An 18,151-nucleotide genomic window follows, 5' to 3' on the forward strand; every position below is an offset into this window, starting at 1 on the left:
GCTTAATCCGCTGAACCGATTTCGTTGAAATTTGGTATAGAGATGGTTTCAGTCCCGGGACAGTACATAGGATAGTTTTTATAACCAAAATCATCTTTTAGGGGGGTGAAAAGTGGGGTGGAAATATGTATGGGGAATCAATAACCGCTTAACCTATTTAAATAATATTTAGGATGGTCTACATGTTTGATTTAGTTGAAAATGATACCAAACATGATTTCAAACCTAAATTTAAACAGTATTAACCTCAGGAATTCAACTGAATTCCCCTCACACCAAATTTCACACCTTCAAAGTATGATTTTTGAGATGAAAACTATATTATATCCTGTCTCGGGACTTAGAACATCTATTTACCAAATTTCAATTAAATCGGTTCAGCGGTTTAAGCGTGAAGAGGAGTAAAAAAAAAGTTATTTGTTTAAAGTTTATATGGTTTTACTTCGGAAAGGTGTTAATGTTAATACCATGAATGAATTCAGCACCCCCGATTTATGTGAAAATGTAACCAAACCCGGCCTAGCAGCTTCACTGATGTATAACCAAGATAAAAATGAGAGCCCTAAATAAACCTTCTAGAGCGGATATCTCAAAAACTATACAAGATATCAAAAAACTTGACCTTATAAAACTTTTAACGAATTAAATCACTTATCATTTTGTATAAGTGGCCATGTCGCTCAGACGCATAGTTTCCGAGATATAATCGAAAAACCGAAAAATTGAACCTTCAAACCCCCCTTTCCCCCCAGCACCAGGGTTACGGTCGGGGACTTTTGATATGTTCTTCTAACTAGTCCAAACAAAGCTGCAAAGTCAAAAATTCTGTTCCTAGCATTTCCCTCTACCTTCTATTTCTATTCCTACCTATTTCTTTTATTTACTTTCTTATTGCTTGGCCTACTAAATCAAATGAAATATTTCTGATAGACTTTTTTTTGAGTCTTTTAATTATTACGTTATTTACTATTAATATTTGTTTGAATATTTTGTTTCATTTATAATTATCCGAAATATACATAGTTTATGATCAGCAACGCAGGCTTCGTCAAGTGCTTACAACAACAAATCAGCTACAGGCTTCGTCACCTACTAACAAATGATATAATCCGCAACAGGCTTTGTCAGTCTCTTTTTTTGAATTGTAGTAGTAGTAGTAGTAGTAGTAGTAAACTCTTTATTGTACAAATATACATATTAAAAATTACATGGTACAAATAATAAGATGTACAAAGGCGAACTTATCCCTTTGAGGGATCTCTTCCAGTTAACCTTTGAGTAGATGAGAGGAGAAAGTGAAAAGAGGGTGACAAATGTAGCAAAATGTACAACAAGGTACCAGAAAGATAAAGGATATAAATACATACAAAATTAATAGGATAAACATATAATATATTACACAAAAAGGAATGGGGAAAATACACTAAAAATTGGAAAGAAGTAGAAAAATATAAAGCAACATACAATACAAATATAGCAACATACAATACAAAGTTGTCTCTGAGGAAGCTTTGGATAGCGGTATCAGCGCGTGATTTTCAATTCGAAGGTCCCGGATTCAAATCCCGCCGCGTACCAATGAGGTTTTCGGAATTTAGGTACGGCATATCATTTGATATTTACCAGTCGCTTCTTGGTTAAGGGAAACATCATGGGGAAACCAAGTTACCCCTCTGAGTTGGAAAATCAGATGGCAGTCGCTTTAGTAAAAACTTTACCAAGCGGATGCCAGGTTCCTATGAGCAATTTCTCTGGAGTATTGTCTTATGAATATTTCAATACAGTAGCTTGAGCAATATATATAGTGTACAGTATGAAAAAAGAAGGTACGCATTAGGGCCGGTACAGACGGACTGCAACCGTCCCTTATCCGTCCGTTGTCCGTGTATCAGCCCTTAGGGTTTTATTCAAAGCTATGCTTATGCTAGGTAATTAACAATTAATAAATTTGTTCCATTAAAAATATAGTTTTGCAAACATTAAATCATTTTACGGTTTAGACTCACTTGTTTTTTGTAAACCGTAAAATGATTTAATGTTAGTATGTCTCACAACAGTTTAAATTCGATTAGTTTTGCAAAGTATACTAGACTGCTAGTTGTCGAGTTTAGATACTTAGGTACCCTATTTCTTACCGGAGTGGCAAGTAACATTACAACGTCAATTTTAATGGCATTATTCTTGTGACGAAGAGCCTTTGTACAGTAATTGTATTCCGAATATAGACTCCATTTGGGCGAAATGTAATTTTCACGTAGGTTGGCGAGTGTATAGAGTATATAAATAACCGGATCATTTGGTTAGGTATGATAAAAATAATCGAACGAATTGTTAGTCTAGAGGATGTGGGAAAGCAATATTGTGTGTCATTTAGTATTAAATGTATTTATAGAATTTATTGTCGAATTGAATTCCAAGCTTGGTCCTAGCAACCGACATTCCTGGCGATCAAACTGGTTGATATAAATTAGGTAGGTAAGTATACAAAAACCGGTCAAGTGCGAGTCGAACTCAAGCACCGAGGGTTCCGCACTTTTTAGTATTTGTTGTTATAGCGGCAACAGAAATACATTATCTGTGAAAATTTTAACTGTCTAGCTATCACGGTTTATGAGATACAGCCTGGTGACAGACAGACAGACGGACAGCGGAGTCTTAATAATAGGGTCCCGTTTTTACCCTTTGGTCCACCCTAAAAAGGTCTGACAATTTATTTATTATTACCTTCGAGCGTGAATAGGGGCTAAGCTGTTTGTGCTTTTAAAGGAATGGATGCTATTGACGTAAACTTCATCGGCTTGAGCGCTTTCAATTATTTATTTTTTTCAGAAGTGTTGCTATCGTCGTTATGTTCATCGTCTTTAAGTTTGTGGACTTAATTTTTAATTAGCTAGCCTATTATAATAAAAACATTAATGACTAAATACTTTTTTGAGTAGAGATTAAAAAGAAATGGAATTTCTGACTCAGTTACCAATGTATATTTAAAACCATACGATACAGGAAGACAATTTACCATTTTCAACTGCATTTTCCGATTGCAATCTGCAACTGAGATATAGCGTGACGAATAGTAGTGCCTACGCTGTATTCCAATTGCTGTGACATCCTGTAACAAAGCTGGATTTTTAATCAGAGCGGTTCGCTTATTTGTACGTGTGTCGTTCTGCATCGTAATAAGTCTTAATTTAGAATGAGTGGGGGCAGGTTAATGCGCTGTTACCGAATGCACATGTGGTTGTTCGTTACATGGGGAGGGTCACGTAATTGCTTTGTAAACAGAAACGGTTGAAAAAATCCAATAGAACGTACAAGTCGCTGCTCGGATTTTTTTAGTTGTTTGTCTATTTTTCGTTACGTGCACGGTTAGGGCGGTTCTGTTGGAATGAATCAACAAATAGCATGAGTTGACGTGTCAATTAATGTTATGATTTTATTAATTAACTGCCTTTACAAACAATGTATGTTAAAGTTGTTTCAAATAAACATTGAAATATGTTTCGTTAAGTAAGTGTATAAATAGGAACCGTATAGGCTCTGACCTTTGCTATCATGCCCTGCACAATGTTGCCCAATTTTCACGATATGAAATAACAATGGCGATAGTAGCACCGGTTAGCCACGAGACGATTCACGTTGTGGGATGGTCCAGTCACCTCTGCGTTGCTCGGAGGCTTGCAACTGCAGTACAGTGACCTCGTGTGTACGACCGGGGCGGGTCGGAACTGGGTCAGGGCCCCTTGCGCCTCCCCTCACCCCCGCACTCGATCGACCGCCAAATTCCTAACGCATTCGCGGAGAAACAAAATACTCTCGAGTCGAAGCAACGAATTATGGGCCATAAAATCCAGAATGTAAAAGCGGAACTAGGCCGTGCGTTGCATTATTTAAAATAACGGTTACATTTTTAAACATATCACGATTGCGTACTCTGGAATGCCATTCGTGGGAGATTGTCCACCTACACTATCTAGCCGTTCTTATTCTCTAGGTTATCTCCAAAAAAAGGTAGAAATGCAATCGTTATTTTATTTTAAATCATCTGCAGTCTGACCCTTTTTCTATAACATAGTATTTTATACAAATTCAAGTTTGCATATTTATTTTGTCGAGTGCAAGAGGTATGGATCTGCACATTATGTTCTCTTCATCAAAGTATGTGTTAAAAAAGGTTCTATCACAATATTTCCTACGCGGGTAAGTTGAAGTCAAATGTCTTATTGCCAAGCAAACACAACCGTTCCCCGGAACATCCACCTCGTCACTGGCGGCGCGGCATACCGTACCGTATCCCCTCACTCACAATAAGTATACAACAAAACCAAACATATTCATACAAAAAGTTCTCAAGGATAGGTATAATGTCTTTGTGTAATTGGGAATGAAGGAATATGAACCGGACCTCCCCCCTAGATACATAAACATGTCAATAGTAACACCACAATAAAATCATGACATATGTTTCATAGCTCGCCTCTAACACTGTAAGGCCATTTAAATCCACAATCGTATTCAGTCATATTAAGTATTCCATAATAACCTACAAGGGAAAAAAACTGGTAAAGGTGGCACGGACTTCCGTAAGCCAAGTTAATCTTACTAATTAGGGCTTTTTTGCTTTGAAACGACATTATTAAGTAGGAAAGTTCAGCGCTTTTGGTTTATACATTTCTTTGTGTTTTACGCGAAATGAAGATCGATGGTGATACTATAGGTTTGTAACAAAGCATACATTTTAGTCGCTTAGTGTTTTTCGTATGTAATTGCAATTCACATTATCATTAATTAAAATAAACAGAGGCTCTGTTTCAATTTTTGTGGAGAAATGTAGGTCTGTAGCAATTACCTTTAAACTTTAGGTAGCTTGGTTTTTAAAAGGTTCTTCAATATTTAATTGCAGCCAATATTTTTTTATAAATAGTGTGTATTAACACAAGTTAGTATCTAATACCTAAACCTAATCAATAAATCTTTGCGATCTAAGGCTCGTGCCAAGTTAACTGGCAAGACATTCAATAGGTAGCATGTGGTTGTGATCATATTGCCAAATAGGTCATCATGTAAAAGCATTCTGCTTATCCTCTATTTTTCTTGTCAATTCTTCATAGAAACATAAATCGTGACTACGAACGCAGCACCTCATGAATAATATGTGTTTACTCTTTATATGATTAATGTTAAACGAGTAACTACATAAAACTTATAGATGTGCACCCATTATCAGATTGTAAGTGCTTTTACTAAATAATAATAATGTTAGTTTTGAAGGTGAACAATAAGTTAAGTTCAGAGTGGGCTAACACAAAATTGTAGTTTTTATATTGAATTGTAATACGTTTTTATAAAGACAAATGACATGAAAAAAATCACGCGGGAGCTACCTAGATTGTGTTTGTAAGGGCAGACTCCAAGCAAAACCTTACTAGGTTTAAGTTGGCTCGATAGAGAAAAATCACAAATTCTAATATCTAATTTTCATTTAATTTAAATTATATATAGTTTTACGTCAGCATAATCCACAGACTGAGATAAAATGTTGAATCCGCGCGATCGCTAAATCTTCCGTAGCAGATTTCGCGCAGCACGCCACACCTTTTGTTTCTGTCTAATTTCTTGGCTTTACGTCCCCTCTTAAACAGTTGTTTTTGAGAACCTCGTACCGTTTTGGAAGTCACTGGATTTCATATAGTGTCATTTTAATATTATGTTCTCCTAACAACTGGCACCCGAAGCAGCGTTTTCTAAACGAATATGCAAACTTTTCATTTTAACTATTTTGACTAGCTTTCACGACATGATATTGCTAATTTTAGTCGATAATACAGGAATTCTGAATAATATCCTGCATGAGGAAGCAAGCAAAATCAATTCAATTATAATAATTTATCTCAATGCGCCTCATACTTATAAAGCTACACGAATAAAGCTTGGCTGTTAATGCCATCAAGCAACTCAAGAACAATAAAGCTGCTGGCCCTGACAAGATGTTCAATGAGTTTTTAAAGCATATGGGACCTGTCGTGTTTAGCTGGCTTGCAGCTATGTTCTCAAACGTCCTGGAAAACAATATCCTGCCAAAGGAGTTTAAACTAGTGGTCGCAATGCTCAAACCAGGTAAACCTGAACACCTTGCTGAAAGCTACCGACCTATTGCTCTTCTCAGCTGTACACTCAAGCTACATTATGTTTTATCCCTTTCTTAGAAACATAATTCAAAATGACAGATAAAAATAAACAATTCATAGCTAATTCAGGCTTGTAATGCGTTTATAAATAACGCCACTTTTTTGGCGTGGATGCGATCTTTGCAGTGCAATGAATCCGCTCTCTAGATCTATCCTCTCTTTGCCAGTTAAAATCCTACTATTGTTTCTCAATAAAGGTTCCTTTTATCTACAGGAGAACGGCCGCGCGGCGCCGGACCTGACGGCGTCGCCGGGCCGCGCGCCGCCCGGCCCGCCGCAGCCGCCGCGCGCCAACCATGCGCCGCCCTGCGTGCTGCAGCCCGATTTTAGAAAGGTAAAAATTACAAAAAATCGTTTGGTTCAAATTAGGATTGAAAATGGAAACGTTATCTTAATCACATTAACTTGATTGCGAATCTACTCGTAGCTAGCTAGCTCACCAATTAGATTGAATTCGATATGATCAAATCTTATGATTTTTATTCTCAATCATCAATTTGAAGAGTGATTAAATTATGGTTATTTACACTAACATTTGACTTAAGTTAGAATATGATTCGTTTAACCGTACGTAGTTACTTCACTTAAAGTTATTTTGGCTTACTTACTATATAATAATACATTTTAAGTGGTCGGATTGCATAAAATTTTGATAAAATGAAGTAGTTTCAGTAAATCTTGAAACTTACTTACTTGAGAGATATTTTAAATCAAATATTTATTTCAAAATTGCAATCTAGAAATTTGCTCGAGGCAGTGAATACAAAAGTCCAAGTTTACAAATATTTGTTTCTAAAAAACCGGCCAAGTGCGAGTCGGACTCGCGCACGAAGGGTTCCGTACCATTATCTATAAAAACGGTAAAAAAATCACGTTTGGTGTATGGGAGCCTTCCTTAAATACTTATTTTATTCTATTTTTAGTATTTGTTGTTATAGCGGAAAAAGAAATACATTATCTGTGAAAATTTCAACTGTCTAGCTATCACGGTTCATGACATACAGCCTGGTGACAGACGGACAGACAGACAGACAGACAGACAGCGAAGTCTTAGTAATAGGGTCCCGTTTTTACCGTTTGGGTACGGAACCCTAAAAAAGGTGCTGAGTTGAGGTGGCTTATTTTTATATCAAATTTATATCATTTTCAAAATATTACGCCTCCTTAATCTATTGTTCAGTTATTTTATGGCTTACATGAAAGTGGCGCCCCACTGTCTAGCATAAGGTATAAAAGAAGCACATAAAATACAGTTTACATCGTCTGGAATGAAGCTATAGGTAATGCATTGCGCCATTTAGTAATGTGCTTTAAGGCCATAATTCTATGGTGCAAATTACTGTGCAGATTTATATTGCGCAGCGATGCACCTGAGCGTGTAGTTGCAATTCCTGAAAATGTTAGATACATTTTCCGACTTACAAGGCTTCACGCTTCCATCTAATATGTACCTACTATATAGGTACCTGTTAACTTCATTATTCTTGTAAATATAATGAACATAACAAGCTTCTATGTTGAGAATATATACTTAATACGTATTTACAAAGAAACATAGAAGAAAAATGGAGGATATTTATTTTACTTAAATAAAGACTGATTAGGTCTCGCCTAAACAATAGGATTCCAATTCCACGGTCTTTTTTTATTAATATGTGAGTATTCTCACCACGAGAACAATTTGTAATGTTCTACCGTAGCTTCTATTCACTAAGTTCATTGTACACCACGGTTAACCTTATACATAGTTAAGTGATTAAAGCTTAAAACTATTAAAATAAATATTGCTGACTATCCCCTACGGCTACGCCATACTTTGCTACGGCGTAGCACCCTCTACAGCTCTACGACTTCGGGTTATAATGCGATTACAAAGTCTGCTTTCACGTTTCAGGTCTCGGGGGTTAGCAATGAGATATTCAGGCAAATTGAGATGGTCGAGAATGACCACGACGCGACCACGGCCGCGGCGCTCGAGGTTGGTATTTTAGATTTTTTACGTTAAGGTAAAAAACTCTAAGCATTCATTAGACGACGTACAAAACACTAATTTGACTATGCTAAGTTTGCACCGATTTGAAACCCTTGACAATGACAATGTATGACCGCACCATATTTGGGTGATAATTAGTGTGGTTCAAAGCTCGAGACATAAATTTTGACCCTCTTTTTGCATTGTTTCCTAACCAGAATTATGAAGCTGAGGCGCCAACGATCTTTGATCTTTGCTTTTCCTTTTTGCGGCGATACAAGAAAAATGATTACCTACTAATAAGGACCTATAATAATTACTTACTTTTTTTTTCATGATCGACTTTTGTAAATCCCGATATTAAAAAGTTTGTTCTCTTAATTACTTTATTTACATTTTTAATACACGTTCCCGCAGTTAGACTGCTCGCGATTTACTTCTGTTTATTTATTTTGACATAACATTTTTAAAAACTGTTTCAGGCGGTGGAGCGCCGCGGCGAGATGATCGTTCGAATACTGGAAATACGACAAGTTGGCCGGAATAATATTGAAGCCGCCAAGAAGTTCTTCTCGCTACAGGTAAACTTATACTAAAATCTAATTAAATACTAACTCCCAATTCACCCTGAAGCAATTTATTGGATTGATCTCTATACTATATATTCTCTACTGTGCCTATAACTGATGGTTATTTCGTTTTTTGATACCACGATACAAGTTGTATCATACAACCAATTTAATTCAGTCCTGAGACTTTGCCATAATTTGCGAGTTTCCTGGCAACCGGGCATTAAACTAGACAAAGTTTATGTATTTAGAATAATTTATTTATTTATCTACCAGTCCACCATTGAATCATTAAACCATTAAATAATATCGTGAGAATTAATTTTTCTAACCTCTCGTTTGCTGAAAAAGTAGATGCCTATGCTGGAATTCAGTAGGAGTTGCTGGTTCATTTGGCTTGTGCTTCAAACTAAAGAGGTACAGTTTTTTCCAAGTGGGTAAGTACAAAGTAAGTACCAATTGTGTACTAAATCCTAATATAATAAATAAGCCATAATGCAATGTGGGGTTGCCAGAGAGCATGACGTGATAATCTACGTCGGCTAGCTTGTTTAAACAGAGTTTTTCCGTATACGTTAGTTCAGCGGGAGATTAACCTTAAAACGTCACCCTCCATTGACCCGATTGCTCGACTCGTAACCTAGCACAGAACCCCGTGAAAGAACGGTACTCTAGTGATCCGTATTGTTCCCGGCGGTGCCCTAGATAACGGGAATGCCTCGCACTGCGAACGCAATCTAGACCGCACAGGTTGTTCACAAAACATTATCTACCGCCGACGCCGGCACAACTAGAACCCGCGATTCATAAATACTATGCAGAATCCTTGTTGAGAGTTATACTGGTCTACATCTGACGTACTCGGCCAATATGCTATGTGAGCAGCCTCGCATTGTCGGGAGGTACTCGCGTTTGCGGTGGAGCCCGCGGCTTGATTGTACGCTTATTTGAATGTGAGAGATAGATTTGAACTCGATTGGACATATCAATTTGATAAATAGCTTCAGACTGAATTAATAGTTTACGTTTCCGTGAATAAGATTTGCCGAATTTATTTGTAGCTTGACTTAACTTGGTTAATCTTTAAGCACCAACCTTATATGTCTGACAAGACTCATGCTCCAGTTAGAGCAGTGTTGTATTTGCCATTGATTAGTAATCTACGATTCACTATTCTCTTTATGGCTCCTTTAGCGTTCTAAGCCTATGAAGCTCGACTACTAGCTTCTTTGTTTGTCTAGTTTGATTAATGTGTATAAGAAACAATACAAAAATAAGTAGTAGTACCTAAATAGTAAAACCTCTCCAATGAATACTGTTGTACTGTACAAGAATAATCGTTTTATTCTCCAACCCAGGATGCCCGCCACATAGTCCAACTTGTGGAAATCGTGAAGCGGCCAGGCCAGACCCTGGGTCTGTACATAAGAGAAGGCGACGGAGGCACGCGGACGGACGGCGTGTTCATCTCGCGGATAGCTCTCGAGTCGGCCGTGTACAACAGCGGCTGTCTCAAGGTCGGGGATGAGATCCTCGCGGTCAACCTCGTCGACGTGAGGCGGATGTCGTTGGATGACGTGGTCATCATCATGTCGATACCGAGGCGGTTGCTGCTCTGTACGAGGCAGAGAAAAGGTAACGAAATTACCAATAAATTTTAAGAAATTTTACTAGACGAAACTATGTATATGCATCGGAGCTCGTAGTTAAGCCAAATTAACATGTCCTCGTCCGTGGACCAAATGTAAATAAGTAAGCCTTATTCAATTTTATCACATTTTTGCACATTATTTGTTACGAGTATGAGCAAACGATTTTTCATGATTTTGGACGATATTTAGTAAGTTTAATTAATATACTCTTACGTACATACACCCACCGCACCTTAATATGGCAACGGGTTTTCTTTCTTTATGTTATGAATATAATTTGATTACGATAATCTTGTCCCCAGGTAAATCAGGGCCAGGCTCGCCGTCCCTGCCTCGTTCAGAGCACAAGCCGCCGCCGGTGGTCGTCCTCAAGCGGGATTGCCGCGACGACGACGAGAGAGACCGGGACCGAGACCGGGACCGAGTCGATGGACTTTACTCGCAGTAAGTGATGAATACTGTCAAATCTGGGCCAGGCTCGCCGTCTCTGCCTCGTTCGGAGCACAAGCCGCCGCCGGGACTGCTGGGACGACCGGGCCGGGACCGAGTTAATAGAATTAATCGCAGTACAGAAAGCGGACTATAGCGCAGTTACAGCAAACAAACTTTCGCCACTTTTGAATCTGCATTTATGTATTAAACAGTTACAAATTTTATCACCTTTCAAGACGAACATTTGGTTATTGTTTGACATTTCCAGCATTAATGGGTATGTTTTAATTGAAAACAAACGGTATGAGCTGCTAGAGTTAGACAAGATAAGTCTGCAACGATTTTGATAGCACAAGCAGTGTAAGCATTTTAAACGTCAAACTTCTATGAAATTATGACGTATATAATGTGTAGGTACTATCGAAATCGTTGCAGACTTATCATGGTCTAACTCTACGCTTTTGTTTATACACACATAAAACTTAGCAACCTCTTACAAACTTTTGTAAAGTTGTCCCTTTCTAATATTCGATTTTCAACGTTTTGTTTAACAAACGTTTATGAATAACGCTATTAGGGTTTTGCACGAAATCGTCTGTCACCGTTAAAGCGTTCGCAAATTTTTATTGTATAGGAATTTTCATAGTATCCGGTTGAATGATGTTGATCAGTATGTTAAGTATGGTTGGTGCAACTGGCCCTTAGTCTGGAGACAACAGAAAATTATTAGTACTCGTATATGTATTAGGGTACCCTGTGATAACCTGTGTTAGGGTAACAATAACAAGATTTGAGGGCTGCTGCATTAGTTGTCCATTTAATCGTTTCAGTACTACTTGTCTCTTTACCAATTAGGATTAGAACAACTCAATTACCTAAATGTATACCTAAAGAATTAAAATATTAAAAGACCGAATTATTCCCAGGTCGTACAGCCACGGCACGTTGCGCTCGGCGATGGGTCCGGGCGGCGGCGTGAGGCCGGTGGGTGACGGGCGCGAGGAGCGCAGTCGACTGCAACTGGGCGCGCTGTCGCCGGACTCCAATGCACTAGACTTGTACTACAATTCACGACCGCCTTCTGATCACTCGACGTGGAGGTAAACTACAGCCAGTTGCAAACCTCTATTCCTCAGCCACGGTACATCGCGCTCTATGGTGCCGTGTAGTTGGTTGGCCAACTGTCCGCAATTTAATTGGGCCCGCTTTCGCCGGACTCTAACTCGCTGGACTAGTTAGACTACAATACATCTCACGATCGCCTTCAGCGGCCGTAGCATGGTCGCATTTTTATCACCTGTTACCATGCCTGTCACGTTCTAACAAGTATGTTAGTGCGAAAGTGACAGGCATAGTGACATGCTATAAAAATAGAACCATGCTGCCACCGCCTTGGGGGATATAACCAAATGGAGACGCCTTGTCTGTAAATTTCTGTACAAAACAGTCTGCCGATTTTTGCGGGGAAGGGGCACGTTAAATGTATACGTAACGTATAAATAGCCATGTCAGATAAACGTCAGTCCATACAATGTGTATGACCATTGGTCATAGAGTTTCGACTGAGGGGAACGCCTGTTAATGGCTACTCCGTTTGGTTATATCCTCCAAAGCCACCGCTGATCACTGCACGTGAAGATACCTTTATATATTCCTCAGCTACGGTAGGTACATCCCGCGTCGGTGGGCCAACCGTCTGCAATTGGGTCCGCTTTTTACTACAATTCCACTTTTTACGGTCGCATTCTGATCAGACGTAGAGAAGTGTAGGTAATGTTAAGGTAGTTGATGCCTTACCTTACGCACACCCAGCAGCAAAATTGCAATATTGCAAGTCGCTGTATGTACCTACCTACGTACGTACTGGTTGCTTCAAAGCAGTTAATTGTCAATGGTAATTTAGCCGTAGATAAATACTGTTCTGGGTAGTATATAATGCATTGTAGAAATGTAGATATACCTATAAGTTATAAAAAAATACCCTAACCAACGTTAAGTTTCGTCCAGAGATTAGTTTTTTTTGTATAATAATTACTTACCCTATTCTTGTCTGCCCTCAGCTATCGCCCGCCACCACCAGTAATCACGGAACAACCTAAGTCAGCTGCAACGCATTTCGTACCGTACGAGCGGTCATATCCAAACACCTTGGAAAGTCTCGCTGAGAAGGTGCATTCGTACTATCCATCTGATAGTGGAAGGTAAAATGAACACAATTTTAATATTGTCTTCGGTTACCGCGATAGTTACTCATGAAATAAAACTATGAAAACGGATTATATCGCGTATATTGAATTTATAATACATCCCGACGTTTCGAACTCTTTACAGCGTTGACCACGAACGCTGTAAAGAGTTCGAAACGTCGGGATGTATTATAAATTCAATATACGCGATATAATCCGTTTTCATAGTTTTATTTCATGAACACAATTTTATTGTCATTGTCTGTGACCTGCTCGTGATTCCTTTAACTAAGATACTGACGTTTTGAATTGTTTTCAGTTCGCGATTTAATCCACGAGTTCCAAGATCTGGTTCAGAACAACAGTTACCTAGAGCCGAAACTCACTCTGATTTTGGTCGGCATTCGTTGCTAAGGTCTAGCTTAAAGGCATCTGCCGCTACTGGTGGTAAGTTTCTATTCGCTTTACAGGTTTTAAGTTTCATGGAGTTATGGATTGTTACCAAGCAATTGCATTAAATTGTGTTCGTTGTTTTCAGCTTCAAGTTTATCGAGATATAATCAAAGATATGGAGTTGGAATGGGAGCATCAGGATTACCAGGCAGTGGCATGACCGGCAGTGGTTTAACTAGCTCCGGTTATGGAGGCCCTGGGCTTCCCTCTGGTCTGTCCACCACTGGTCTTAGTGGGTTAACTGGATCAAGCCTGGTAGGATCTGGGCTAACAAGTTCCGGCCTTAGTGGAGGCTTGACAGGATCCGGTTTGGGCACACTTGGAGGGACTTATGGAACGACTGGCTTAGGCCTACCGTCATATAGCTCGAAGTTTGGAACGAGCAGAAGGAATAGGAGTTTGGATTATTCGTCGGACACAGAGGCGACCGCTCCTACTAGAGCGCCATATTACTCTGGATTAAGTGGATATCGGAGCAGCACGCTGGGAAGAGATATTAGTTCGAAGTTCAATTCACTGCCAAGGGACGTCAGGAACACGGGTCAGAGGTAAGAATTTTTTTTTTTTTTTTTTCAATTTATTTGGGACAAAAAACAGTAACACACAGGGTTTAGGCACAGAAATAGAGTACAAAGAATACTATAGTGTGAGACCAACCACATCGTCCACAGATTATTAGATCTACAGTATACATATAGCGCTAGGTAACAATATATCTGATAAAAAGCTAAAATTAACAAAGCTACGATTACGAAATAAATTTGTGGATACAATAACAAATTCATATTTCTGGCAGCAAAAGTACATACTTTTATACATAGTCGTACAATTTAATGAGCGAGTAAAAACAGTAATAAAAAACAGCATGGCTCACCGGAGCGACTTTTAATTATGTTTTGTTTGAAGCAACTGAATCACATTCTTTTTATACACATTGTCAGACATCACGAAAATGTCAATTTCATTAAAATACATGTTGTAACATTTAACCAGCCTGTATAGGGGATCACGTTCTCCAGCGTGGGTGCGGCAGCGCGAGTCCGCAAACAGCTGGTGCTTGCGCGCAGCGCGCTGCCGCGCCCGCGTCGGTACGCGGTAGCTAATAGCCCCGCTCAGGCTGGGACAGTCGAATTTGTTATGGCAAAGGTTATATAGGACCATCGCGTCCAGAAGGAGGCGTCGGTTTTGTAAGTTGAGCAAATTGTACTTATCGAGAAGCTGTTGGTAACTTGATCGCGAACGGCAACATCGGAAGTGCATTGCACGTAAGAATTTCTTTTGAACAGTCTCTATTGAGCCTTTGTACTTATCGTAGAAAGGATTCCATATCGACACGGCGTATTCTAGTTGTGACCTAACCAGCGACTTATATAAGTAGAGGTAAGTTAAGGGTTGTTTAAAATCCATACCGAGACGCATGATAAAACCGTACATTTTATACGCTTTGCCGATGATATGGCTGATATGACAATCTAAGTGTAGTTTCGTGTCTAAATTGACACCAAGATCTTTTATTACCGAGACTTTTTCGAGAGTCGATCTGTCGAGGGTGTAGGAAGTGGGAAGGGTGTGGAGTTTCTTGGAAAAAGTAATCTGTTTGCATTTTGGCAAGCTAAAACACAGTTTATTTCTGTGACAATACTCACTGAGTCGGTCTAGATCACTTTGAAATTTGAAACGGTCCTCTTCGTTTTCGACAATATGGTAGATTTTAAGATCGTCGGCATAAAGTAAAAAGTTACAAAATTTAAAACATCTGTCTATGTCGTTAATGAATAGGATGAATAACAAAGGCCCAAAGAATGTTTGGTATATCATCATTATTTATCAGTACTAAAGTCATAACATATTTTACAAATGATGCGTTATTACAATAACCATTTATGTTTTGAAAAATAAATATTTGGGCGTAACGGCAGGTATTAAAATTTTATTGTACTTTTAACTAATTTAAAAATTGTTAGAAGTATGATGTTAAACATCAAGAATCCGAATTTAAATAAATAAAATAAAATAAATAAAAGTTCTTTATTAACCTCAATCTTCTTCTTATTATTCTTCTTCATTATTCAGTTCAGTTCAGTTCTTTATTATTTAGTTTTTTATTTGTTCTTTATTTGTTTTGTTGTTTTTTAGTAGTTATTTAAAGCCTATGTTTTTTTTATTACCAGGTTAGGGCTATCGAGGCGCGCAGGAAGCGTACTTCAAGATGAACCAGAACCGTTGTCTTCACGTTTAGATCTACGTTCTTCCAGAGGTAATGTCAATACTATAGGAATTATTTCATTTTTGATTGACTGAAACTGAATTATTTTGCGCTAAAGATTTTTGAAAAATAATCCAGAAAACTGTCACTGAATTTAAAGATGTTTGCTGAATGAATACTTAATATTTCTTAAAAAATAATAAAAAGTAGTATTCGCTAGAATATTTAAGTATCTACGTACCTACAAGGCAGGTCTACGGAGCGGTTGGTAAGAAGTTGTCATGGTCAGTTATGGACTGGTTGGTGAAATAAGTAAAAATTTAATTATATATATATATATATAAGTTTAAGTACCAAAACTCTGACCTTCTTTTAGAAAATCACTGCAAAATTTCTTTACCAACCGCCTGAGATATCAACAGTAGAACCTATCAGATTCAACTTTCGATAACCAGCCTAGCAGTAGCCTCAAGTACATTGTACTGGACTCTGGAGCCTGACTACAGGTCGTTTAACATCTTCGCCGTCAGTGTTCACGTCGGACGAGTACCGCGCGTGGCTGTCGCGCGCGCCCTCCACCAGTGCGCTCTACGAGACGCTGCGCCCGCGCCTGCCCACGCACTACTCCGCTGAGAACATACACGACGCGCTCAAGAATGTAAGTGATTAAAACCATTCGTAAGCCAAAACTAATTTAGGTTTCTTTCTATTCGTGAGCTGTACATAAACTACCCAACTGGAACCATATAGCGTCTAACTTACGAGTCAAAAACGATGGTGAATGCTTAAGAGGCCGTAGTCGATTTTGGAGCAAAAATGTAAAATTGATAGATTTCGTTGAAATTATACACGTTTTGTTGCGTAATATCAAGTATTGATTTCTATTAGCACGTCTTCTCATCTTGCATTTTAATAATGAGGTCGCGAGCGTGCGTCACCGGTAATGCATGAAGAGAAGGGGCAGTTTTTAAAAATTCGTCAAAAAATTATGGTGGTAAATTATACAAATTGATGTATAAGAATAGTTTCAGCAAATGTTGTAGATTGTTTAAGTATCAAAATTACGTTGAAATTAAGTCGATTTTCAGAGAAATTGTCACTTGCACTACTTCTAAGTCATAATAATAAAATGTAGTCTGATAAACGTCAAGTACAGGATATGTGTAATACAAAATTACCATGTTTAGCAGTCCAAACTTTACGAAATTTACAAATAAGAGCGACAAAATCAGTGCTTTACGCGCGTTTACCTAAACGTCCATCAGAAAAGCAAACATTACTAATTTAGTGAGTCTGTTTTCAAAAAATTGATCTGATAAAAGGTAAGATAAGAAGACGTGCTAATAGAAACCAGTTCTTGTTATTTCAATTAGGTAACAAAAGGTGTACAATTTCACGGACTAAATCTATCAATTTTACATTTTTGCGACTAAAATCGACACCGGCCTCTTAACTTGGACTACCTAAGGTATTCTGTGTGAAGCATACATGATGACTTGTGGTCATCACGAGGAGGCGCACTTATTTAAATAGGGAATATTACGCGAAACTTTGCGTAGGTGGCGCCACTTCCACAATCAGAGCGTCTATCGCGAAACGAGAAAATATAAGTTTCGTTATCTAACATCTCTGTCACTCTGGCAAGTCTTGCATATTCGAGCAATGAAGAGGCAGATAGCAAAATTTCGGATTCGCGTTTCCCGGTAGGTAAACAAACCGCCTTAATGCATCAATGTCATATTTTATTATCTCTGAAAACTTATCAAAAACTTGTTAAAGGTAGAGTATGTATAAGTTACTCTATGGTTTACTAAAAAGGCTAGTGCTGCACTCTGGTGGCAGAACATTGCAGTAATATTCCCTATTGCTCAGTTGTATCCTACACCATTCTAATAAACAGGTACCACAATAAACCATATTATCCATATATATATAACTCAATTATTGTTTATATTTATAATTGATTATAATAAAGTTCGTAAACGTGGACTCAAGTGAAATAAGCGCTTGATGCGAGTAGCAAATGTGTAGTGACCACTAGTCGTCTTACATGCTCCATCTAGTACATTGAGTGATCTTTGATGCTGAAAGAACTACATTACCTACTCTCAGATGGAAAGCGGCAGTCGTTTCGGGTCTTCCCTTGGCTTGGCGAACCGGCGCGTAGAGAGGCCGCGGCACCTCCCCGCGCGCTCACTCTCGTCCCAGCAGCTCGGACCGACGGCCGGTGGCTCTCCGTCTGCGCGCCGCGTGCGGCAGCTGCTGGAGCTGGGCTCCAGGTTCAACTGCCCAAACCCCAGCCCCGTGCCGACGCCTGGCTCGAGACATCATCGCCATCTAGATATAAATCCCAATGGTGAGAGCTGAGTTCTTTGATAAAGTTTGGGTTCAAGGTCCCGTTAATACCCGACTTTGTTAGTTACTTACAATTATGAATTAAATTACACGTATTGCTAATTTCGATCCATTCAAAACATAGGGCGCACATAAGAGCCA

At 38.7% G+C, this 18,151-nt stretch overlaps 1 protein-coding gene across 6 annotated transcripts in view; it reads left to right on the forward strand.

Moving 5' to 3' along the window:
- LOC134743079 (rho GTPase-activating protein 100F) overlaps nucleotides 1–18,151 on the forward strand; it is a 56,525-nt gene that overhangs the window by 26,958 nt on the left and 11,416 nt on the right. For 5 of the 6 annotated variants that reach the window (XM_063676381.1, XM_063676384.1, XM_063676386.1 and 2 more), the window contains exons 2-13: nucleotides 6,400–6,519; nucleotides 8,080–8,163; nucleotides 8,640–8,738; nucleotides 10,085–10,361; nucleotides 10,681–10,822; nucleotides 11,737–11,910; nucleotides 12,871–13,011; nucleotides 13,316–13,443; nucleotides 13,535–13,997; nucleotides 15,621–15,706; nucleotides 16,162–16,313; nucleotides 17,768–18,011. In XM_063676381.1, coding sequence (XP_063532451.1) covers nucleotides 6,400–6,519; nucleotides 8,080–8,163; nucleotides 8,640–8,738; nucleotides 10,085–10,361; nucleotides 10,681–10,822; nucleotides 11,737–11,910; nucleotides 12,871–13,011; nucleotides 13,316–13,443; nucleotides 13,535–13,997; nucleotides 15,621–15,706; nucleotides 16,162–16,313; nucleotides 17,768–18,011 — 2,110 coding nt within the window. The remainder of the gene's footprint in view (nucleotides 1–6,399; nucleotides 6,520–8,079; nucleotides 8,164–8,639; nucleotides 8,739–10,084; nucleotides 10,362–10,680; nucleotides 10,823–11,736; nucleotides 11,911–12,870; nucleotides 13,012–13,315; nucleotides 13,444–13,534; nucleotides 13,998–15,620; nucleotides 15,707–16,161; nucleotides 16,314–17,767; nucleotides 18,012–18,151) is intronic. The other variant, XM_063676382.1, reaches the window with a different exon arrangement.

This window comes from Cydia strobilella, chromosome 7 (genome assembly GCF_947568885.1).
Source record: "Cydia strobilella chromosome 7, ilCydStro3.1, whole genome shotgun sequence".
Taxonomy (NCBI): Eukaryota; Metazoa; Arthropoda; class Insecta; order Lepidoptera; family Tortricidae; genus Cydia; species Cydia strobilella.